The sequence below is a fragment of the Apteryx mantelli genome, chromosome 12, assembly GCF_036417845.1.
Source record: "Apteryx mantelli isolate bAptMan1 chromosome 12, bAptMan1.hap1, whole genome shotgun sequence".
Taxonomy (NCBI): domain Eukaryota; kingdom Metazoa; phylum Chordata; class Aves; order Apterygiformes; family Apterygidae; genus Apteryx; species Apteryx mantelli.
The window spans coordinates 4,252,891-4,277,334 of NC_089989.1; the positions used below are offsets into that span (position 1 = coordinate 4,252,891).

At 37.8% G+C, this 24,444-nt stretch overlaps 2 protein-coding genes and 1 long non-coding RNA gene across 13 annotated transcripts in view; 2 read left to right on the top strand and 1 right to left on the bottom strand.

The window, feature by feature from the left end:
- Window positions 1–2,771, top strand: part of ARHGEF3 (Rho guanine nucleotide exchange factor 3) — a 156,427-nt gene extending 153,656 nt beyond the window's left edge. For all 7 annotated transcript variants that reach the window (XM_067303753.1, XM_067303755.1, XM_067303751.1 and 4 more), the window contains one exon: window positions 515–2,771. In XM_067303753.1, coding sequence (XP_067159854.1) covers window positions 515–861 — 347 coding nt within the window. In that variant the 3' untranslated portion in view covers window positions 862–2,771. The remainder of the gene's footprint in view (window positions 1–514) is intronic.
- Window positions 2,772–12,624: 9,853 nt separating this feature from the next.
- LOC106495166 (uncharacterized) lies at window positions 12,625–13,740 on the bottom strand. The gene is made up of 2 exons (XR_001294408.1): window positions 13,669–13,740; window positions 12,625–12,972 (listed from the first exon to the last, which is right to left on the bottom strand). It is a non-coding gene; the product is annotated as an uncharacterized lncRNA (long non-coding RNA).
- TASOR (transcription activation suppressor) overlaps window positions 13,511–24,444 on the top strand; it is a 33,521-nt gene continuing 22,587 nt past the window's right edge. For 2 of the 5 annotated variants that reach the window (XM_067303757.1, XM_067303758.1), the window contains exons 1-4: window positions 13,524–14,075; window positions 21,644–21,789; window positions 22,825–22,917; window positions 23,840–23,912. In XM_067303757.1, coding sequence (XP_067159858.1) covers window positions 13,688–14,075; window positions 21,644–21,789; window positions 22,825–22,917; window positions 23,840–23,912 — 700 coding nt within the window. In that variant the 5' untranslated portion in view covers window positions 13,524–13,687. Of the gene's footprint in view, window positions 14,076–21,643; window positions 21,790–22,824; window positions 22,918–22,982; window positions 23,122–23,839; window positions 23,913–24,444 lie in introns of those variants that run through there. The other 3 variants (XM_067303759.1, XM_067303756.1, XM_067303760.1) reach the window with 3 other exon arrangements.

Below are 24,444 nucleotides of genomic sequence, written 5' to 3' on the forward strand. Positions count from 1 at the left end.
TCAGGAGATGAGCATTCATGTCCTTCTAGTTAAACATATTAGAAGGATGCTGTTTCCATTACAAGTCTCCTTTGAATCTTGCCTGTCTTGTGAAAGCTTCGAGAGTTTTTTGTGTGATAGCTTTATTAGTGAACTGAATGGAAGAGATGAGGCAATCTCCAGCTGGCACAGGGAACAGTATTCACTGGAGATTCTGGAAATCTGCTTTGCAGTGAAGCAGGAGGAGTTTGGGAGGAGCCTTAATCATTCTGATTCACTTAAGGCTCTACATGGTAGCTCATACCTGGCAGAATTATTTAATCCAGCAAAAATACATTATTAGAAGTGCTAGTGTTGTTCTGTGCGCCACAGAACACAGGTATCCTCAAACTCTTCTCACTGGTCGGACATGGTATTGGCAAGAAAATACAGTAAGTTAGAGATTTTGCAGATTTTCTTATTTTAATGTACTCGTTTATTATAAAATTCATTCAGCCACAACATTCAGCATTTTGATATATGTTGTTTCTTTCAGTCAAAAACTTCTTTAGAGTCAGCTTCAAAAGTGGATCCCAAAGCCAGTCTCACTCACTACAAGCCAATGACTCCTTCAACAAACAGCAGTGGCTTAACTGTATCCGACAGGCCAAAGAAAAGGTTACGTGTGCAGGAAAAACCAGAGTGCTGAACTCGGAAGCCCATTTTCTTTTGTCACCAAATGGAAGCAGAGTATCGCAGGGAGAAACCACCCTGGAGCAAATGGACCAATCGGACAGCGAGTCAGACTGTAGCATGGACACTAGCGAGGTCAACCTCGACTGTGAACGCATGGAGCAGACAAACTCTTGTGAAAGCGAAAAACAAATAGAAACCGATGTTTGACAAAAATTAAAATTCATGGAAGAAAACCTGTGTCTTACCTGTACAGTATTTGCATTCCATAAATGGAACCCTTTGGAGAAGCACTTTTAAAATATTTTTTGTGACAGTGTCAACGCAGTCCTCCTTGTATTCGTATCTATGAGTGTAGTACTGTAACTGCCAATCTGTGTAAGCTGGAATCTCTTGCAGCTCATGTCCTGTGATTATATTCCGTAAACATCTAAGGTGGATGAAAGAGGTACTTGACCAGTTATTCTCAAAGTCCTGCTGTAAACAGAATCTCTAAACTACTGTTTATATGTGCATTACATAAAAAAAATCTTTTCATAGTTTGTAAAGTGCTTTATTTGCCCTTTAATGTGGCAGCTGATGACATGGACTTAATATGGGGTTTCAGGATGGATATCAAAATCATAAGTTTTCACAAAGGCCTACAAGGAGAAGATAGTTTCTTGGGGGTGGGGGGAGGAGGAGGAGAAAACCATCTTTCAGTAACCTATATCCCTCTTGTGGTATTAAATGAACAAGAAATACAGATGGTGGGCCGTGTAACCAAGAACTTGCGCTGAAATCCAGCACCCAACATTAAAATCTGGTCAGTTAAAGTAGTCAGCATAGTGCAATGGTTTACTCATCAAAGCATGTAATGCTAAAAATAATCAACTGAAAAAAAACTCCACAGCCAGCACTGAATTAAATTAAATGCCGGGAATACTGGGTATTTGTAAATAAGTTGCTAGTTTCCTTTCAGTGCCATATATATCTCTATTATCGCAAACAGGACAAGAACTGAGAAAGCTTTTGCTTGTGAATAGGCCCTCTTCAGCATTTTGCACTCCACTGACCTCCACTGTTGGTTTTAAACACCCCTAAAGTAATGGTAAAACATTTAAGTTTCTGTAAATGTCTGTTTACAGTTACATGTAGTCAGTTTTAAAACTAAGTGACAATTTTATATAAATGGTGCTCTACAAATACCCTATGGGATTAGGTAGAGAACGTTTCAACAAAAAGGGAATTGATTTTCCTTTAGGATATATTACATCCCTTATATTTTTGTCAAGTTTTGTCTTAAAAGTTTTTGTTGCATTTAATCTCATGTGTAATTGGAAATGTCACTGTGTTTTCTGGTGGCTGATTTAATCTACTCATTATGATGAGAAGCAAATGAGTTGCTTAAAAATGCAGTCTAAAACACTCAGTTCAACCTCCTGTCACTTTTCAGGAATCCCTTGGTAATATTTGATTTCTTTGTATAAAAAATAATACCAGTCTGCTGAATGGTAGTATGGCAAGCTATGAAACTGATGTACTAATACATTTAAATGATCCTTGATATTAAACAGGATGACCTGTGCAAAGTACTTGTAACAACACAAGTAGTAAAACTGCTAAATTATTGCCAAAAAAAATTTATTTCTTGTGTTCTATGAGTTTACAGAAAATAGTAAGTGTCAAGTATCTTACGTCTATATATTCTGATGTGCATTACAGAAATCAGTGTGACAACATGGTAAACAATATAAAATGAGTTAATTTCTTTATTTTTCAAAAAATTTTGTCAGTTTTACTCTATAGAAAATATTTTGTATTTATAGTTTTTCAGAAAAGGTAATTTTTTTTCTGTTTCAGGCTTTGTAATTTATTTCAACTGCTTCATTTTTAGAGCTGAATGAGTATGCCAGTGAAGACAAGAGAAAGGAAAATTTTACAGAAGAAAAGCAGTAGGAAAGCATATTAGATGATGAACCATTTTCATAAAACCTGTTCAACAAAATGTTTAAAAAGAGAAAAAAGCATGTAAAGTGTTCAGCTAGGGAAGAAAAGAAAGAATGTATGTATTGACTCTTTTTTTAATAATAGCCTTAAACTTTTCTGGAAGCATTTTAAATAAATCACATAAAACTTTTGATTTTTTTTAATTTGGTTTGCTTGTTTGTGCAAGAAGACTGCAAAAAGATTTCAACAGTGAGCACAGTGAGTCTTAACATATGTGACCAAGGTATGCTTTGGTTTTGGTGGAAGTATTACATATTTGGCTCTAGTTTACTAGACATAAAACAGTAATGCAGGAATAAGTCATTGCACTCAATAATCCAGCACATTCCCCAAACTTTTATATTGTTATAAACTCAATTTAATAAATAGGTGGAACAAAAGATTAATATCCCACCAGTAGTTTCTCTCTCCTGATTCCTTGTGGTTCAAATCTCTACTAAATATGTATTCTTCTAAAACATCAAGATGAGGCATTTTGGGATATTGTAGAAGGCCAACAACCAGCCAATGAACCTCACAAGACTAATTTATCTTGTGTGCTGACTTTCATTTCACAGCCTGCTTAGCATCACATTCAACACACTGTAGTATGACTTTTTTAGTTTTGCCTTATTGCTGACATCCATTCAGCTACTGATTTTGTCTAATAGAGCTTAAAGTTTTTTGGTTTTTTTCTTCCAAATCATCTTGGGGAATAAGCCTTCCAGTTTAAGAATAGCAATACCATTTTGGATTTTGTTAGCTTGTTTTGGTCATGCAGATGCTCTTGAATGATTTTTCATTTTTGGGGGGTGGATGGTACAATAAAATGTACCAAGCAGGTTGGGTTAAATGTAAAATGCTGAGTGCAAAGTAGAGGGGAAAAGTAGCTGTATGAATAAATATGTGAGAAAGAGAGCAGTAATCATTGTGGTTAGTAATCTTAGAGTCAGCAGAATGGAATCTGAGAAGCTGTGTTGATAAACCAGATGCATACGGCAGCCATTCAGTAAGCATAGGCTTCTGTGTGGTTCTTATGCAGAGAATTGCTTCTGATTTCACATGTCACCCACCACCTTCCGCTAACAAGACAGGTCGAAGCCATGTAGACTTTTACCGGGTTATATGATGAAGACACTGCTTCAGCTTCTTTGTATTGTCATAGTGGCTGTTACACAGATGCTCAGGAAACAATCCAGACTGGTCCCTTAAGGACAGTGATTCCAAGAGGAACCATAATAAATTGGAAAAGGTATCTCAGATCTGGACTGACTGTGCAAAATAGAAATTGGAAGATGTTTGAAGAGATGTGTTGAAAGTAACAGGTTGGGTAGGTTTTTGTTGTTCTTTGAACCCTATAGCAGCTTTTTACATTAACTCTGTAAGGGATCTTAGGTCACTCATGTCTCAGATGGAAGAACAGTGCCCTGGGCAGTGTGTAAAAATGGCAAGAGCCAATGAATAGCCAGAGTTGTCCAGGGCTTCCAAGATCACCATGAGGGGATGGCAAAATAAGGAGAGTACCAAGGATGCTGGATGAGTTCCAGCCCCTCTAGATCTGACGTATTAGTACTCCGGATGTCACAGTTTGGGAGAATAATGAGGAGTCATCCTTCTCTCAAGAGAAGGAAGCCAATAATCTGATGCGGTAGTTTCATACCTTTTTGACAAGCATCATTAACCTGTTTTCTCTTTTATTCCTGATGAGAATAGACAGTCAAGGTAGTCTTGGTTTATGGAAAGATCTGATAATCGAGGAGGGAAAAGGAAGAAGCACAGATTGTCTTGACTGAGGAAGAAAGGTGAGCAAAAAGAATGTCCTTGAAGTCTCTGGAATTTATGGGCCCTTTGAGACCACCTGCAAAAGCAAGTATAATTCTCTGTGGTCTTTGATTCCCTAGATTTGGTCTTCAGCACTGAAAAGAACAGTAGCAGGGTGAAGACAACCTATGCCCTGGAACACAAAAGTTCTGCTATGAGATGCTGGGAATACTTAAACAGTTTAAAGTCTGTGAAGCTCAGCCCCAGGCAGTCAGTTGCCAAAAACCAGGTAGAAGATGGGTCCAAAGTTGAGCTCCAAGGTAGAGAAGACATTTCTCAGTGGTGACTCCTATTCAGTGTGACTTACCTGAACCAGAGCTACTGCTTTAGGAATGCCTCTGAAATTGTGGAAACCAGGTCTCTTGAGCCTTCACAGAAATTTCTAGGGTTTGAAAGGTGCAAGAAATACAGCAGAACTTGTAAATATAAATTTAATAGGTTGACCTTTTGGATAAAGTTGATGTTTTATGGTGAAACTGTCTGGCACTCAGCAGACTATCTTGATTCCCAGGATCTAAAATAGAGTCAGAAACTGTGAGTTTATGTATATCAAAGAAAACTCGCTTCCTTTGAGCATAGGGTTCCAGGTCTTGGCAAACTGATGTTTGGGGCTGGAACCTCTTTTCAGCAGTGTCCTGTTCTGAGGTCATTGCATGCTGAGTACAGCTTGAAGCCATCTTTCAGACAGGGAATGACTATGATGGAGAAAAGAAATAAGAAAAGCAAAAGATAAGAGTGAAATTAGGCCAGTAAAGAGGGTGAGGGGAAAAAAAAAAAGGCTGCTTAAGGTCAGCCTATTTTGTCTGCTAAGGAGAAAGAACAACTGACAGGAAGCTTAGCTTTACAGTATCTTTTAGTATCACAGCTATGATCTTTGTAAAATATATACTGCCTTTCAATCTACTAATGCTATATATGTTTGCTAACTATTGAATAAACAGGAACATCCAAACTGCAAGGAATTATATCAATATGATTTTTATAAGCTAGTGCATCCAAAAGTATTTAAGTGTTTTAGTTGGATTTTAACATTCCTAACACTTTTTGTGCATACTCCTTTCTGCATAAGATGAATATTTTCTGTGAATAACTTGTAATGCATTTTGGTTTGTTTCAGAATAGACAGTACTTCTATATGAAATGTATATTCGTGAATACATATTTTTAAAATACTGTAATATCTTAATCTGTTTTACGTGCTATTGCTGCCATCTACTGGAAATAATAGAAGTATTTTTAGAGCTGATTTGATTACTTATAATATTAAAATACTTAAAATATATTATTACCTACAAAAGAAAATTCAGTAAAAATATTAAGTAGATCTTTTCAGAATATTAAGTAGATCTTTTCAGAATATCACCTCAGGATTGCAAATTTGTTAGAAAAAGTACTAGGTGAATTTCTGCTACTAATCCTTGGCTTTACAGAGACAAATCTACTGCCATAGTTTGTTTCACCTTTTATGATCATAGGGATATTTTCCCCATTGCAGGTAAATGATACCAAAGCTCTTCCCAAGTGTGTAAATTAGGTTTTGTCTCTGAATTTTTCCCTCTGAAGGAGCCTCTCTCTTCATGGGCTATGGAGGAAATTTAATGATACAATTCTCCTACGTTTGACCTCCTGGCACCTAAAATTAGTCGGCATGAATACCCTTGCTCAAAATTATCACTTAAAAATTTGAAGAAAAAATCAATCCATCAGTCATTGCTGAAAAATAAAATAGTAATTTCTAGTTATTTGAATAAAATGTATGTGCACATATGCTCAGACTAAATAATGTTTTGCATTTCTTCATTTGCTTCCATAAGAGAATACTGAGGTAACTCCTGGAGCAAGCACTCAAGTTTACTCCTTGAGCATGGAGCTTTATGCAGTCCTCCCTTACAGATGTCTCATATTTTGTGGCTATTACTTTGATTTAAATCTACAGCACTAATGTACTGCATATCATCTGATTTCAGAATCAAAGGGATCTGCAGCTGGTTTGTACTTGGGTGGGAAACCACTTGGTACAAACCAGGGAGTCATGGTTGAACGTTTGGCAAATATCACAAACCACAGAAACCAGAACTAGAAAGACTCTAAGGTGACAGATTTTACTATGTTTTTTTTACTTCAGAGTGCTCAACTGATCTTTTCCTATGGTAATTTTTTGGTGAAGCTTTGTTTTATGAACTTGGGATTCTTGCTGTATTTTATATCTATCAGGATTTAAGATTTATAGTGCTATAGTGATGCAGAACCATTGCATCATTTTGTCAAGTAGTAATTTTAGTAATAATTTAGTAATTTTTGTGATTATTGCTCAGATAAATCCTCAGGCTTATATTAATATATAAAATAATTTTGTGCAACTGCAAAGTAGTATTTTTTTTTTTAAAGCAACGGGTAAATGAGGAAAACTTCCTATGTTATTGTTTAGTAAAAGAAAACTTCTTCATATATTGCTTGAATTTTTATGATCTATGTTTATAATATTTATATTTCTAGTTACTTTTGCAGTTGTTCCTTTAGTGCTTGTCAAATTTATTTTATTGGAATGTGTGTGTATAGTTGATCCATACAAAGAAAGAGAATTACTAGAATACAATGAAATATGAGGTTTTTACTCAGTATATTTATTCTGAAGTCTTTGGACTCTTACTGTCATTTGGTTATTCAATGTGTGTGGATAGGTCTTTATCTGGTGTGAACAGTATGTCAATAGAGCTATGATAATTCAAACAAGCAAGGAGGTATGGATGTCGTGTGTATATACATGCTGAAATTATATATATATATATATGCTTATTAGGAAAACATAAACTCACACAAACTTATATAAATGCAGACATACACGCGCATGCGCGCACACACCCACTCTCTCACTGAAATGTATGCCATTGTTTTTTAGGGTTGCATTAATTGCTCAGAGTTCATGATCAGTGCATGTGCATGATTAGAATACATTTCCAAAACAGTCCTCTTTGCTTCTTCTGAATTTCACAGGGACAAACCTTTCAATTTGACAACCATAAGAACTGCGTTTGAAAAAAATACTGACAATATCAAAAAAGCATGAGTAGACAATTCACACTTCTCAAAAAGATGCAAGAATTTTATGAATTGCAAGGCACGATCTGTCAGTGAATCATAACTCCTAGCACACTTCTAGTTCTGTAAACTTTCAGTCTGTCTTCTTCATTCAGACTATTGCTAAGTGTGGTTGTGTTTATCATGGGCATTATGCAGAAGCTTTTTCTTTTTTTATCTTTGCTTTATCATTACAGGAAGTTGTGACAAGACTGATTAACTTCTAAAAATCCAAACTATCTTAAAGTAGAAGATGCAAAGAAACGTAGCTGTAAACGCTGCTTCTACTTGGAATAAAATGGAAACTTCACGATATTTAGAAACTGAAATTATTTCAGCAACATATCTTTCTACTTAGATTGATACTTATGTTCCAGAGGTAATCTCAGCTTTTAACTGGGTATCACCTCTTATCCATATATAACAGTTTTCTACTCAAGTAATTTGGCACTTTCAACCAGAAAACCTGGCAGACCTTGGATATATGGTTTTGAGGTTTGCTTCATTTTCACTCAGACTGGTAGTGTACCCACCTTCCAAGAGCATGTGGGTTAACTTACGGCTACTGCAAGACCTCCTTTTCTTTTTAAAATTCTTTCAGCTTGCCCAAAGCATAGATAGGTTTTTCAGTAACTCTTTTAGAAATAATAGTAGATAATATGGCTGCAAGGATGTAGGTTAACTAAATGTCAATCTACTTCTGAAAGAAATTTGTCTTACCTAACCTTAAAACACCAATTAAAGAAATTTGACAGTGTCCCCAAATAATTTCTTCCAGTACTTAAAAACTTCTATTGCTAGGCAGTTTTTCCTAACATTTAACCTAAATCTCCTTTGATATAATTTGTATCTCATCCCAGTCACCAAGGTCATGGAGAAGAGAATATTCTCTCCTCTGCAGCAGCATTTTCCATATTAAATGACCGCTGTCATTTATTCTCTCCTTTCTAGACAAAACAACTCCATTTTCCCAGTCTTTCATAGCATGATTTATTTTCCTGCAGCACAAAAGAATCATTAGATATGTTTCCAGAAGTTGTAGCAAAGAAAAGGAAAGTATATATAAAATGAGAGTGAGGACACTAACTTAACTCTGTAGTATTACTGCTTGCTTGTGAGTACAGGCCACCTCGATATAATCAAATCCAAACACTGATCAGTTGAAATAGTTTTACAGTGAAGATACACATACCCTGGAAAAGAAGTGATTTTAACAGCTTTGTCAGTTCAAACTTAATAAAACAGATCGACATTTTTGGAGATGTAAAAATGGATCATCACAGACTTGATCCTAGTAACACTAGATTGGTATTTTCTTTTTCTTCTTTTTTTTTTTTTCTTGTAGATGGAAATTCAATTTGAAATGGGTAAAATACAGCAAAATTATTCTGATAAATATATTGACTCATCCCTAATATGCTCTTTACCACCATTGAATATTCCAGAGACAGGACATCAAATTCTCAGGGAGCTAGTCTAATTATCCGTAGAGGAAAATCCACAAATGTAGTGTGCTTTACCTCTGGATAATTGAACACTACATTTCTGCAATTAAATAAATGGTGTTATGTTTCTGTAATTTATGTAAATTATAGCTACAGATACTAATTACCTTATTTAAACTTGGCTGGCTCCTGAAAGACTTCTAAGAAGAAACTAATAATTATTAGTTCATCTTCTTGTAACACCCTGGAGGATACCATAACACCAGACCATTTGTATGTTGGGAAGTTACTTACATTTTCTGACTTATAAGTAATCTAAAGAGAGCTTAAAAAAAATAAATAAAAGGGCTAGGTAAAAGTATTTATTCTTTGAATAGGGAAGAACTCTTTGCATTTAAGCTTCGTAGCTTTTGAGATAATGATGTGAATGGCCTCAGTTATCAAGATTTAACTTTATTGGTTTGAATGACTAAGGAATATATACATTTATTCAACAACTACAGAACTAGTAGGCTTTTAACAAAGACAATAAATTATGTGAACTTTTAATGTTTAGCTAGCTATTTTTAAAATTATACATTAAGAATTCATATCTCCTAGGCAGTGAAAGAATAGGTTATTGTCAGCAGACAGTTTTCAATTTAGTGCAGTCCTCAGAGCTGCCAAAAAAAGGTCTTTGCTGTCTTTAGTAAAAACCAAACTACCAAGTAAGCACCCGGGAGATTTGAAAGACTCCATAGGTGAATTTTTCTTAGACTACATTGTTTGCAGTTTCTCTAACTGAACTTATAGATATGTGTTTTCAAATCCATGAATTACTTTGCCAATTTAGGGAAATACTGGGCTGAGTGTGCACAGTAGCTTCTGTGACGATGAGTAGAGAAGCTGTAATGTTTAGCACTCTCCTGCCATAGCAAGAAGCTAATTGACCTGCTCAGCTACGAAGTGCTAGGCACTATGGATTTTTAAAATTAGACAATTAATCATTTTACTGCTCTGTCATGATCTTCATGACAGAAATGTTTACAGAATGTAAACCCATGGTTTCAGGTCATGTCTTTCAAATTGCAGGTGTCCCTTTTCTGACACACAGTTAAAATGCATCACCACTGAAAGGTGTATATCAATAATAATCAGCAAAAAACCCCAAACTCTAAGAAAACCTCATCTTGTTGGAATTACAAAGGCAATTATGTAAAATTAGTTGAACAAGATTGGAACCTGGGCAAAACCTCCACTTAACACCAGCACTACTGTGAAAAATGCATTTAGACTTCTATCCACTTTAGAGGAACAGTACTTCAAGTTTTTCATTTATCAAGGAGGGCCTAGGCAACAGCATTGCACCCAGTCTACCTAATTTACTCACAAAACAGATTGCTCCCATATTTATTAAAGCTCCAAACCAAACCTTCAAAGTACATCATATACTAGCAAGATACTCTTTTGTGAAATAACAGGATTCAGCTGTTCTGAATATGCAAACAGATTTGCCTAAGAGATATTCTGTTAATGAGTAAGACTACTGAATAAATTGTATATTTAACATGGTAATATGGTATTTAATATGGTAAAGGCTGTAATGCTCTATTTGGATGTATATTTTAGAATGTTATGCTGTCTCTTACCATGTTTTTTTCTGCTCCCTATCAATAATTACATCAAATCATTCACTTGTGTTGGTTTTTAGGCATTAGTATTCATGCCTGTCTACACCCTCCTTCTACCAGAAGCTACAAGCCTTGCACAGCAGGGGTAGCAGAAGTGAATATATGTTAACCTTATGATTCAATACTGGCCTCTGATAGTAGGATGGACAACTGCAGGTGGCAATGTCTTAAACTACTGCAGATGAATCCAACAGACCTCATCTGTCAGAGCTCTAGCAGTGGAGTACCTAACAACTGTGTAGATGTGCTGCAATTTCATTATTTATCATTTTGAAATACCAGTTATCAGCATTATATTTAAAGCTTTGATATTTCTTAAAAGCTGATTTACCTCCATGATCACAGGCATTAAATGCACTCTTGTTATTCTTTTAATTCTACAGAATACAGAAGAGACTGAATGATGATTGTTAAAGAAGTTTCTTGACCCTAGGTTTCCCAAAGCAGAGTTTCAGACGCGGACTATCACAAACTGATTTACTGTAAGTGTTAGCGGTAAGTGGTACAGCGGCAAGTAACAGCTCGAGCTGGGTGCCTCTGGAGAAGGACCTTGTTTGAACAAATCCCTGGGTAATTATACCCTTCCGGTCTAGGATCCACCCCATAGTTCTGAACCAATCATAATATTAGAGTTCGGGGTCTTCTAGCTCTTGCTTGGTCCTTTCCGTAGTTTCCAGGTGTGTTCTTTACTTCTTATCTCACTTCTGCATAGTTGTTGATGGCTCTTTTACCTTATCTTGTCCCTGGGAACCACTCTTTGTGGTCACTTCTTTCTTGCATAGCTGTCTGGCTCTTCTACTTCCTTATCTTGTCGTCTGGAATCAGTCTTGTGGTTCCTTTGTTCCTTTCTTCTGTGTCCTAGGTTAAGGTCCATCTCCTGGCTGCTTATTTCTCTCTACAGTGTTGTTCCCCCCCCCACCCAATCTCTCTGACTTAAACAGGCTCTGGGGCCATCTTTTACTTAACTAGGTAAAAGTTCAACATATCTAGGTGAAATTTCACAGCTTGCGTCCTAAGGCTTCAGCAAATTTAGCTACTAATGCTAAGCAAGTTATGCTAAGCGATTAATTCTAGACAGCTTCAGTCCAATATTCTTTAACAATGATCTTGATGAAGAAGTAATTTAAGTTAGCACCTTTCCATGTTTTGTTATAAAGTCCAGAAATACAGAATTATGTGTGTGTGTGTGGGGGGGGGGGTTGTAGGTAAACAAGGCTTTTCTTACAACAGCTTCACGTTGTAGTTCTGTCACCGAGTGAAAAAATGTGTTGCATGTAACTACCCCAGCACACTTCCTCTTGGTTTTTTACTTAGCAAATTGACAGGAAGACTAGTTTCCGAGTTAGCTTCAATAACACCAAAAACATTTCTCGTATCTGATTTAACTGCATTTGAAAAAATGGTACATGAATATTGGATTACGTTGCCTTCAGTTTATCTGTAATCCTTTATCCTGCTGATGAGACATTATAGTTGTTTGATTTTTTTAAAAAACTTAAATAGTTGGTGACTTGCATATGCAGTTTTTTATTGTTGAAGCTTGCTTGCAATTTGTAGCTTTACAAGCATGGAACATGAGTAGCTATTGTCACTTATGTGTCCTTATTATAAAAGAATCTCTCTTGCAAGGGCTTGTACATATACTTGATTAAACATATAAAAGAGGATTAAGTTCTGTGAAGTTTCACAAACTGCTAAACACATGCAAGTCTTTACAGTAACACACGTTTCCTACGCAGTTTCAGATTCTGCCAAAAAAGTGTAACAAAGTATATTGTTTGTATTTTTAATTGATTGAGAATTGTATCTTGTGTACTGTTTTTGTTGTAAAGAACAATTTATTACTGCTTTAATTGGAGTTATTCTGCTCATTAAAGACACATAGTCCAAGGACAGAAAATGTGTGACAGTGTTTGTTTCACCCCTTTCCAATCAACCAGGTATAAATAATGGTCCCATGTTTGGTAAAGACCAAAACTAAGATGCCAAAATATTATCAGAAAATGTATTTTATTTGGTGCTGCTCTAATTATCATTAGTCTATCAAAGAACTTTATGTAAGTGTATTAACAGGACTGTTGCTTGTCCTACATGGTTAATATTTTTCCTTTTTTTATTCTTCAAATGGAAAATTATGAAGGGCTTATGTGTCTGAAGTGGTGCGTGTCTCTGTTTAGAGGCAGGGCTGAGGCCCCGAACTGGGCGTCCCGTCCTTGAACTGGACGGGAGCTGCAAGCTTTGCTGGTTGTTGCAGCCTCTGCGAACCGATCCCGTGACTGAAGAGCGGAGGGAAGAACCTCACCGGCCGCCCTCGTCGCTCGGCTGCTCTCACCAGGGAGCTGGAAAACATTTTGTCAAATGTCTTGAAAACAAGAACAGCTTTAAATTTGAGAGGAGGAAGAGGAGGAAGTCGGAGCAGGCCTTCATAACGCGGTGCGCTGCTGCTTTTTGTCGCTGGAGGCTTTTTGACGGCTCGGTAAGTGGCGAGGCTGCTTGCGAAGCCGCGACGGGAGCCGGGTCGCTCTCGCCGCGGAGAGCGGGGCGCCGGGGAAGCGCTCCCCGGGGCGGCGGGAGGACCCGGCGCCTCCAGCGACGCTCTCCTCCACCGCGAACGCTTCTCCGCGGCTGGCGCCAGGCGATGCGGCGCCGCTCCCGCCCGCCCGCCGGCCGCCCCCGCGGCTTCGCCCGGCAGCAGCGCGGCGGTGGCTGTGGCTGTGACTGCGGCCGCGGCTGCGCAGCCCGGGGCTCGCGAGGAGCCGCCGCCGCCGCCCGCGGAGACGAGCCGCCGCGGCGCCGCCGGCCCTCGCCTCCATTTATAACTTGCGCCACGAGGCGATTGGCTGCGCGGCGCTGTGCTCGAGCCCGCCCCCTTGGTGGTGGCGCTGCCGCCATGTTAGAGAGCGGGGAGGGGGAGGAGGGGCTGCCATAAAGCGAGCGGACGGAGGGGGAGCAATAGCGGCAGCGGGCGGTGCATGGAGCTGGGGAAGGGGCAGCTTAGTGGGGGAGGAAGAGCAGGCGCGGGCTATAGCGCTCACTTCGCGGCGATAGGACTCAATGGCGGATGTCGCGATCCCCAGTGGCGGCGAGATGGAGCCGGAGCAGCATCAGCGGACGGAGAAGAGCAGCAGCGCGGGCCTCCTCGGGGTGGAGAGTAATAGAGCCGCTGAGGACACCACACAAAATGGCGGACGCTCTGAGAGCAGTAGCGCTGGGGAGGCGCTGCTGGTGGCTGCTGTTGCTGCAGAGGACAAGGCCCCCCCAAACCTCAGCATCACTAGCAGCAGCCAGCGCAGGAGCAGCATCTCAACGGCACATGAACAACAACAGCAGCAGCAGCCGCCCAGCGATGTGTTGGGGGGGCCTCCCCCTCTCCCTAAGCCCCCAGAAGACCTGCCTGTTAGGAGGAACTTTCAGATCCCCAGGAAGAGCAGAGAAAAGAAAGGTTGTTCCTTCCCTTTTCCTCCTTCTCTCCCTCACTCCCTTCTTCATCTTATTCATTAGGCAGGCTCTTTATGCACCTCACACAGCTGCATGCAAAATCCTGCGGGTGTGGAGGAGGCTGTGGCATGGCTCGGACTAGTGAGGCTGCTGGGGATAAGATTTTTAGCGTCAGGGAGGCTTTTACATTCTTTCCTCTCCCCACCCCTTCCTTTTTTTTTTTTTAATTTTTTATTTTCACACAAGGAGGAAAAAAATCCCCAAACTTGGCTTGAATTTCAGACCATTGCTTTAAAAAGACGGAAAAGCTGGATGCGATCAGGGTGGGCTTGAGAGTGTCGATCCTTGCTCCGCTTCTGGAGACGCAGTCGGATATAGAGAAGATGGTTCTCTGGGACGCACACACGGACATGCTGAGAAGATGATTTGCTTTTCTCTTCCCCCGTCCCCCTCTCTGTAGGAGGGGGGTGTATTCCTGTTTAGGGTAGACTGGCAAACACTGAGTAGAGTTTCACTTCAGTAATATGCAGAAGACAGTTATTTCTTACCTCGCAAAAGTTCCTCGCTTGCAGGGAAGAAACAAGCATCCCATGTTCACGTGCCTCATGTTGGAAGCGTTCCTCTTCCAAGCGCCTTGGGTTTTGTATGTTGCTTTTCAAGTCACTCTTCCTCTAAAAGCTTGTGGTATCTCTTGCTTTCTGTGAGACACCATTGGCTTCTGCTTATCTTTTATTTTGTTAAGTGGCCTTGAGGTCATGTCTTGCCCTCTCCCTAAAACTTATCTCAGTTCTTGACCTTTTGCAACTTGCGGTCAGTAACTTGGTATCTAATCATCACAAAAAACCCTGTTCGCATAGGCTTCTAGTTCTTCAGAGAAGAGTATAAAATGTAACTTCTTGAAATGCTTTCCTCTGTAAGGAAGAGATGAAGGTAGGTTTATTTCATTATCCAGTCTTTCCCCTTCCCTCCTTCCATTTTTGGCAGTAATTTTTCCTTTTCTCCCCCTCTTCCCCTTCCCCACTGCCTGAGGGGGGATAGCAATTTGGCAGAAGTTCATTGTAAAAAGGTCTGGGTTGATTTGGAGGAAAAAGATATAGCCTCTTGCTATTCATCTGATGGAAAATGTCTGGATAAAACATTGTGCCTCTTGCACTTCCATATCTCTAAGCCAAATGTGATTACTTTTGAATTCCTTTAACTATAACTCGGAAATGCTTAGTGCTTAACCACAGACATTTGAAGTTCCTGTCTAGCACTTGGTTCCAGTGCGAATGAAAATCTGTGAAATAGCTTTTTAGATCATCTAGTTCATCATTTGCCTATGCAGAACCATCTTCTATAGTGTGTAAAAAGTTTCAGAATGCGTATTTTGGGCATTGGACATCTGTTTCTTCTAGGGTAGAAGGGGAAACCATTCTTGCCCTATTTCTAAAAGCCACTTGCAAATGTCAAGGTTATTTGACCCATTCTTACAGGCTTACTTTTTCTTTTCAGCGTACAGAAAGGTTCTTGGACATTTCTCTTTATGCATACTTGTCACTTAAAGTTTCCAAAATTCTCAAAACAGACCTTTCTCTAGTCTGTCATCAGTGTTTGTAGGCTTGTAATTGCTAAGGCTTCCTCAGTTGTTGGTGTTTCCATGTGATACCATAATACAAAGTGCTATGAGAGAGCATGTTATAGGCAAGACTAGCAAAAGTGGGCTAGGATAAAAACTTCCAACATGATCTTTTAGGAGAACTTAAGTGCTGTTGGTATCAGTGTTGGTATTTGAGAAATGATGAAATTAATTCTGGAACTAATTCAAAAAATCAGGCTGTTAGCAGTACATGGATAATCTGACACTTTAGTGGCATACAATCAGAACTTAATACCATTTTTCAAATACGTCTTGTTAAATAAGAAGTATTAGCATAATATCTGTCCCTGTCAAAAGAGCTTGCTTGGCCAGATTCTAAATTTCAGCATGAAGCAGTACGCACGGAAGTGTCATCTGTCCTACTGGAATTGCTCTTGTTCTGTTTTTTTAAACCTCCATTTTATTCTTTGACGTATCATCTCGAGAGGTACCTGCTGTCTGATTGTGGAAGACTATTCTGTCATTTACAGACTATAAAAACTACCCACGAAGAAATGAGGAAATAGCTCTGTTATCAATAGGTTTTTCTTTTCTTTTTCTTTTCTTTTTTTCTAAAGCACAAAAATGTATCTTGAGAACAAGTTTTGACTATGAAGCAATTAAAAATTGAATCTGCAAAATGGAAATAGGGGGGAGGGAAATCCCAGAAAACACAGAGATATAGCTGTTTATTCAGCTTCAACTAGAGTTGGAGATAAATGAAAGGACTGAAAGTCAACAGAAGAGCCGTGTTATTGTGGAGAAACGCATCTTTTGAAGAAACATACTTTTTAAAATAACTGTGGTCGGTTGTCAGGAAGAATCTTTCTTTTGACTTCCTTTTTTTTTTTTTTCCTAGTGGAAGATTTCTGGAAACCAATTTTTAAAGAGGGCTGTTTGTGAGGTTTTTTTTATATGTATGCATTTGTTTTCCTGCTGAAAAGCAAGCTGTCTTGAAAGTTTTTGTTTTCTTGAAAAAATGCAGTTTAGCAGCAGGGTACTATGGTCTCTTGGGTTGCTTAACTCTTTTTATTGTGGTACTATAGCCAGTGGTCATAGTCTCTTCTAGTTTGATCATCACATCTTCTCAGATGCCCAGATCTACTTGGCACTTCAAAGATCCTTTTTCTTTAATAGGATGAGGAAAAAAAGTTTTGCAAGTTAAAGCAGTGGAAGAGTGTGTTTTGACTTACTGAATTAGTTCTTTAGGATCATGGTCCTCATACCAAAAGGCAATTTGAAAAATATGCTCAAGTAGCCCCCGTTGACTTATGGGATTGCTTGCTAAGGTTGCACACTTGTTTCTGTAGTTTCCTGAATTGGCGAGACCTGTTTCTTAAGCTAAGTGAAAAAAGGTCTTGCTTTTGTCCACAAAGGTCTCAGCAGTCTTTGCTTGGAGGTCTAGGCTGTCTCTTTTCTACTTCGTATTTGATATTTTGTTGTGCTTTGTCTCTTTGCTTCTCATTTGTCTTCTATATCTTTGATAGGGCTGCCTGTTCACTATCCACTGGTTATTTTTTCCTCCCAAGGATTTGGTTAAGCAAACTTTGAACTAGGTAACTACTTAAAACCTGTGAGAGTGAAAGATGTCCCAGGCTGGATAAATCATATAAATAACTACAGCACTATGCTACATTAACGCTGCAGATTCTCAGTTTTGGTCTTAAAAAGTGAAGACTTCAAGGAAACGGTACTTCTCAGATTTTGTGTAGTAGGAGTGCTTGCTTTTGAAGAACGCTAACATTCTGCTGACTTGTAATAAAAGAAACAATTTGCTTATATTCACTTAATGGTTAGTCCAGAATTCCTGAAAGAGATTGTCACTGTCTTCCATCTTCTTCATGTTCTGGCTTAAAAACAAAAGAACCAGCCAGCTGAGAAGAAACAAAAAACCCTGCCAACTCCAGGTTCAGTGTTTTCAAGTTGAAGCATCAAACAGCTCTGAAGTAGAAACGTTACAGCTTCTGGAGAATTACCTATGTCCAAACATGCAGTCTAATATTGGTCCCTAGACTAGGTATTATAATGGCTAAACCTAGTTTCTACCTTAAAAAAAACCCCACAACAACAACACAGTGGGTAGAAACTAAACAGAAACTTTTTTCTTTTTCTGCTGAAGAAGCTGTTAAAAACCATAATCATTTACTTGTATGTGTCATAAGGATCCTACGAATTAGTCTTTGTATGAATATATATTTAATTTACACAGGCCAGTAAAAGAGCAGCATACCCATGTCAAGTGTGTATATAGTGAGCCTAAAAAAATGTATATGCACACACTCCCAGTCTTTGAAGTGGTCTGGGTACTAGAGATAAGCTTGATGACCTCATCCGTTGCATATGAACATAGGATTTTATGACTGCTATAGATTACCTAGTTTAGAGATTTTCTTTTTTTTTTTTTTTTTTCTTGCTTCTAAATCCTTCTGTAAATGAAGTACAAACCCTTGCATAGTGACCGGAACCTTTTTGGAAGTAGCTGTCCTTTAGCATTGCTGTCAATGCTTAGACAAGTTGAGAAGTACTGCCTTGATATTTGTCACTTTAAGAAATGTTTCAGTAATGTTAAAGAGAGTGCAGGGACAATCTCTTAATACTGTTAGGTCCTTACAAAGCCGGGAAGTCTGCAGGGCCTAAAATTCTGGGAGAGCAGGGAAAGTGGATTTGATCCTATCATGAAGTATATGATCAGTGTGTTTGAGGAGTCTTACTCAGAGGAGGAGAAACTAGTTTACAACATGCACTTCAACTAATTCTTTTTGACTGCTGTTTATGGTAGATTATCTGAAATTCAGAATTCTTCAAGTGACTTAATTTTTGCTTTTTCCTTATACTTCTATCCAGTTGTCAACAGATTTTCCTTTCTCTGTCCGTCATTTGGCAACTAAGAAGTACAATGCAATAGATTTAAAGTTAGCAGGCTGCCCTTGAACAGGAAATGCATTTGAAAATTTTTCCGCTTATGAGAATGTCTTTTATTTAAGTCCATCAACAGTGTTGTTACTGTTTTTCTTCGTTAAGAGTTTTCATCTGAGTTAGTAGGTGCTATCTAGTTCTCAAACCAAGTGTAGATTGTCTGCCTCTAATATCTATGTAAAGATGGCAGTCAGTAGGTTTTGGAAATACAATTTGGTATTTATAATTACTCCTCATAACATAAGGATTATACATTCAACAAATTTCATTCATGTTCCTTCCTTTTCTGTGTTGGTGTGACAATGGACAACATCTGATCATCAAGCCAGTCGCTTTAATTTATGCAGGTAGCAAGATTATCTGTGTAATTCCTGTTTTTCACTTTGTATTGAGTGGACAGTGCAAATCAGAGTAGAAACTTACTGTAAAATTTTTGGATCGTTAGGCATTTTCTTACCAAAAGGTGCATGTGAGGTGTTGTTCTTGGACTGATTTGATAAATTAGATGGAATCAGTTATGTTTTAGTGTTCTACATGTCCTCCGTGCCTAGGTCCTTTAAAATACTTTGGCTTAGATCTGTCTTTCCTACAAAGATAGCAACAGCTCTTCTTTCAGCTTCACTAGTGTCTCTGCTAAACTTACATTAGATAATGTATAAATTTGGTGAAGTACAAGAAAGTATATTCTTGAATAAAAAGCAACAAAAGCAGGAAAACTTACTTTAAATCCTCTGCTAATAAATTGAGGAATAAACACAAGAAGAATCCCATCTACCATGGTCAGAAATTTAGTTACTTTATTACCACTGTTGACTTTCAGAGCTCTCATTTACTGTATTCCGTAATTCAAGTGATTAGGTGGAGCCCTTCCATGAAGCTCTTGGGAGCTAATTATTGTATAGTAGTTTATATAGGTTCTTCCTAGTTGAAGAACAGGGAGTCTCGGTGCATTCTGATACATCTCTCCCTGCTCCCTCTTCAGAACTTTACGCACAGCAGGAAATACTTCAACAGCAATGGGAAGGTAGTTAACAATAATTGAAAATGTAGCTGACAATATTTGAATGGATGACATGATCTCAGTCCTTGTAATAACATGCCTCTTCCTAGAACAGAGCCTAGGAAGTAGGCAAGACATTATCTGTGGTTTGTGGTCACTCTTTCTAGTTAGTCTGGTAGAGTTTTCTGCTTACCTGGGCTCAGCCATAGGAAGTGGGCTAGGATAGATGGATTATGCATTTCTAGGGGGAAGGAAGGAAAAGGGGGGCACAGTCGTCATTGTTAAGGAAACAGGAAATTTGGACAAACAGCTGGTGTTGGTAAACTTCAGCCTTAACTAGTCCTTTCAGTCAGAAGAGGACCTGGCAGTATGGGAAACTGCCATTACAACACTAGGGTTTAATAACTCCTTGTCAGAAAGATCTGACGAGATGTTTGGGGAAGGGGATGGGGCTGGGTGGAACAGGAGGTGCTTTTCCAGTGTGCGTATTTCAGTATTAGGCCTGTTTTGTGTTTTACTGGTAATGTTTCTCCCCAATACAAGTGCATTCAATTTTAATAGGGCTAGATTTAGAATTTCTTTCGCTTCCAATTATCTTTTACTCCTGAATTGTTGTCAGCCTTTCAGGAATGAAGGTATTGCTACTGAAAAGGAATCTATATAAATCTTAATCATTTTTGTAACCTTCCACTCTTTTAAAATCACTTGTTCAATATTGTTGGTGTTGGAATTACTGTTTTATTTTGGTTAACAGAACTGGTGCACATAAAGTATGTGCATAGATGCAGCTTTTACTAGGTAATGCATAAGTAAGTTCAGTTTTCATTTAGAACATTTGTTTTATATTTAGGCTAATTCAGTCAATATTTCCTGCTAAAATGAGGAAAAGATTGCCATATAAATCTATTAATATCTTATTTAATGAAGTCGGAAATGCATTGTGAAGATGTAATTCAGTTTAATTTGCTGTTGGAATAATGGTAAATTGCCTTTTATGTGAGGCTGGGACTACTGCAATTCACTCTTAGCTGTTATAACTTTTTGAGGTTTTGGGTGGGGGTAGTTTGGGTTTATCTTTATAGAGTGGTTGGCCTTCCTACAAAAAGAGCAAAAGCAGTCCCAGAAATATCTGGTGGGAGTATTTGCTGTCTGAAGATTGTAAACACCACAAAGGTACTGCTCTTTTTCTGAGCATTTTGGAAGTTGCTCTGGGAAAAAACGTTTCACGCTGAACTATTTCAGTTCCCTCAGGAGTATTATTTTCCTAGGCATTGCTCTCAAAATCTGTGCTCCGATTCTTTGCTGGCCTACTCTCCAGTTGCTCTTCTAGTCATTTTGCCCCTCTTACTACCCAGATACAAAAAAAAGTATGGGGAGGAGAGAACTTTGCTGTGCAAACTTAGGCAGAAATTTGCCCCAAAGGTAAATCTATGCAACAACAAATAAAGGGCCTTTCTTTTAAAGCAGTTATCATGAAGGATAAGATCATAGAGCTGAAATGTAAGCAGTGTGGTTTTTTTAATAATAAGAACTTATTGGACTTTTTGTTTTAAGACAGTATTGAATTTGTCCATATTTAGCCTAATTACCATAAGCAAACAAACAAAAAACCCTTAATGGCTCTAAGGAGAGACTAAGCTACAAAAATATTGTTGAGGTTTTTATTAAAACAATTTGTTTCTGGTTCTTAATTTAAAGAGCTAATTAGTTTTATTAAAAGTGTTTTACAATACATATCAGTTGCTTTCAAAGAGTAAATTCACAGTTGAGTACTTCTCTTGTAAACTTCAGAGGACTAGCTTTTCAAAAGTAATATTGAAAAGAAATATTTTTTTATGCTGCTGTAATTCTAGACAACTTTAACTTCATCTTCCTAGCCTAAATTCCATGAAATAGTTAATACAGTACAAGACATCTAAAACGAGTCATGAACTATTCAACTTTATGCATGAACTGTGGATGTACTGGAGAACTTGTCTGGAGATTCTTCCATTGTGTATTGGTGCTTATTGTTGTTTTTTTTTTCCTCTGTTTATAGCACTCTTTCAGCCAGTAGCTATGGGCTCTCGAGAATTTGAAGATATAGTGAAAATTCTGCATTCATCCTACCTGGAACCAAGTTCAGTGGCCAATTTTAATTACAAGAGAGCCAGCCTAGTTCATAGTGAGCTATTGGAAAAGGAAGTGAGTATATTTATGAGTCTTTATGAATAAGGTAGAAGTCAAATGAATCTAAATGTTGTTTTTTTCCCTGACTCTACCCACAGAGTATTTTTATAGTTATATGCTTGATATTTAATTGCAAAACTGCATCCGAGAACATGTAAGCAACTATTTTTTCAGGCAAGTCTTATTACTGTGTAGACATAAAATCTTAGTGGATGGATACTCAGAAAAAGATTAAAAGAAAAAAGGTTTTAGGGACGTGTTGACGGTACAATTTTGTTTTCAAAATTTGACCTTTTGTCTCTTCTTAATGTTTACCTTTTATATTTAATAACCTGTAGAAGAGGTTATGGTGTCATGTTTGAAAGGCCTAATGCATCCTGTGAAGTGTTTTGCCTGATACTGAGCTATATATTAAAAATCCAGCTTTGATTTTCATAACTATAAAACAGATTATTTCATCACTTTTCAGCCCCAATACCACAAAATTTCAAGGATGGGGTTACAGAATGCGATTGGTTTGTTGAACTTTTTTAGAAAAAAAGTGAGGCATTTTTTTTCCCAGTGCTACACCTTTAGTGATACATGGTTATAGCTCAGGAATGTTGCTGCTAATGAAGACCACCTCAGTAGCAGTGAGGTGCAACTGCAAAATTATGTGCACTGTGTAAGAGATAATGATCTCTCTTAAAAAGAGAAAAAGGTTTGTTTCTGGAATGAGGTTGAAAGGTGACTGGAAGGCATGGAGCTGGATGCTTCTTCTTGGTAGGTATGCTACAAAAAAAACATTTAAGCATCGCTACACAGGTTTGCATGGAAAGTATATCTTTCTTAAGAAAATACCTAGGCAGATTAGACTAGTGATATTTCTCACGTGTGTAAAATCTTACAAATTGAATTTTAGTATACAATTATGTCATTCAAGTTACCTTTTGTATATTTTTCTGTACTTGGATCTGCTAAAATAGATGGGGCCTTCAAATGGTGATACTGAGACTTAAATGCAGTAGCAGTAATCTGTTTGCTTATGTTAAGAACTTACTCTGATAACAGTTCACAGAAAAACGCAGAGAGCTGAAATTTGATGGTCGCCTAGAAAAAGAGCTTTCTGAAACCTATGCATTTCTGATGGTTGATCGACCTCAGGTAAGAAAACAAAATTGCATATAAAATGCTTTCTTTTTATTTTAATTATAGAGGTGTTTTCTCAAGCCAAACGTTTTTATCAATACATTTATTGTTAATCTTAAAATTATGTCTTCAAAATTCAGCACTGATACATGTAGAAAGATGGGAAGGAGGAATGTTACCATGCCACAGTTTAAATCCTTTATTCTCTGTGATTTTAAGGTACCCCCTTTACACAAATTGTCAGCAAAATTGTTTTCTCTGCTTTAGGCTCTGATTTATAGATGAAAGGGTATATTTTAGGGATGGCTTTTTTTTTTTTTTTTTTTTTTTTTGAGAGAGAGAGAGAGCTACTTAAAGCTACTTTTAACATGAAAGCAACCATAGTTCACTTCCTGCTTTCTTGTGTATGCCCATGAGACCTATTTATTAGGCAAGAAATGCAACTTAATGTGTAGACAAGATGGTATGTAGGTCTATTTTTAGTGGATTTGCATGCCCCAAATATGCATTTGTGCTACAAAACCTTCCTTAATATTAGGAAATGTACCTTATCTTTTGGGTCTCTTCTTTCATTTTTTTTCAATTAAAGTCATGGAAAGGGAGAGTCTATGCTTTTTCTGTCATTGTAGAGACAGGATTTCAGCAGGTTCACTTCTGTTTTGTTTATTTAAAAACAAGTAATGCTCATAAAGTATGACTAAGGTCTAGGGAAGCTGTATTTTTACGTATGGTTAAATCTGTGTAACTTCTTTATATTGAGTGTTCATGACTCACGCAGTTTAACAGTTTATATAGCAGTGTAGACTAGTCTTAGCTCTGGGTGATTTTATTTTTTTAAGTTCAATCAGAATTCTGTAATAATGTTTCTTACTGTTCTGTTCATATTCCGGCTTTTTGGATAGATTTGCTTGAATAGTAATATGTCTGTTCTCTTCAGGTCCAAAGCATATGTGAAAAGGGGCTGCAGGTGGGCCACTCCAAAATAACAATTCTCGGCAGCCCTACCATGGGTAACTATCTTCTGGTTGTATGCACTGACATTATTTGTTGTGACTTGGAAGATAACGTGATGCAGTTGTGTAAGCTTTCTGCCCGTTTTGTAGCACTTACTGCAGGAAAATCATGGCTAGGTATTTTTAGCAAAAGAAATTGACTTCAGAACATTATTTCATTGCTCTGTTTTTGATCAGCTTATTTAAATTGCTTTCCCAAAGGGAAGAGGTAATTCTCCTTTTGTCTCAAGTCAAAACAATACATTGTGTCTTCCTAGTAAATTCAGAGGCCAAAGAACTAATGCAGTCTCTGGCTGTGTGCATGGAGACACACACGCACACGCATTTGGAAATACTAAATGGGAATACTTAGCATTGATGTAGATAGAAGTGAAATTGTTGAATCCACAAATATGAGGAGGACATAGTTAAATGATGTTGGACAGTTGAAGGAGACATGAGTGTTGTTACAAGATTTGAAAGTGCATCTTGTAATGAAAGTTTGCAAAGCTTTTCAGACAGGAAATTGAGTAATAACTCTGTCATCCTG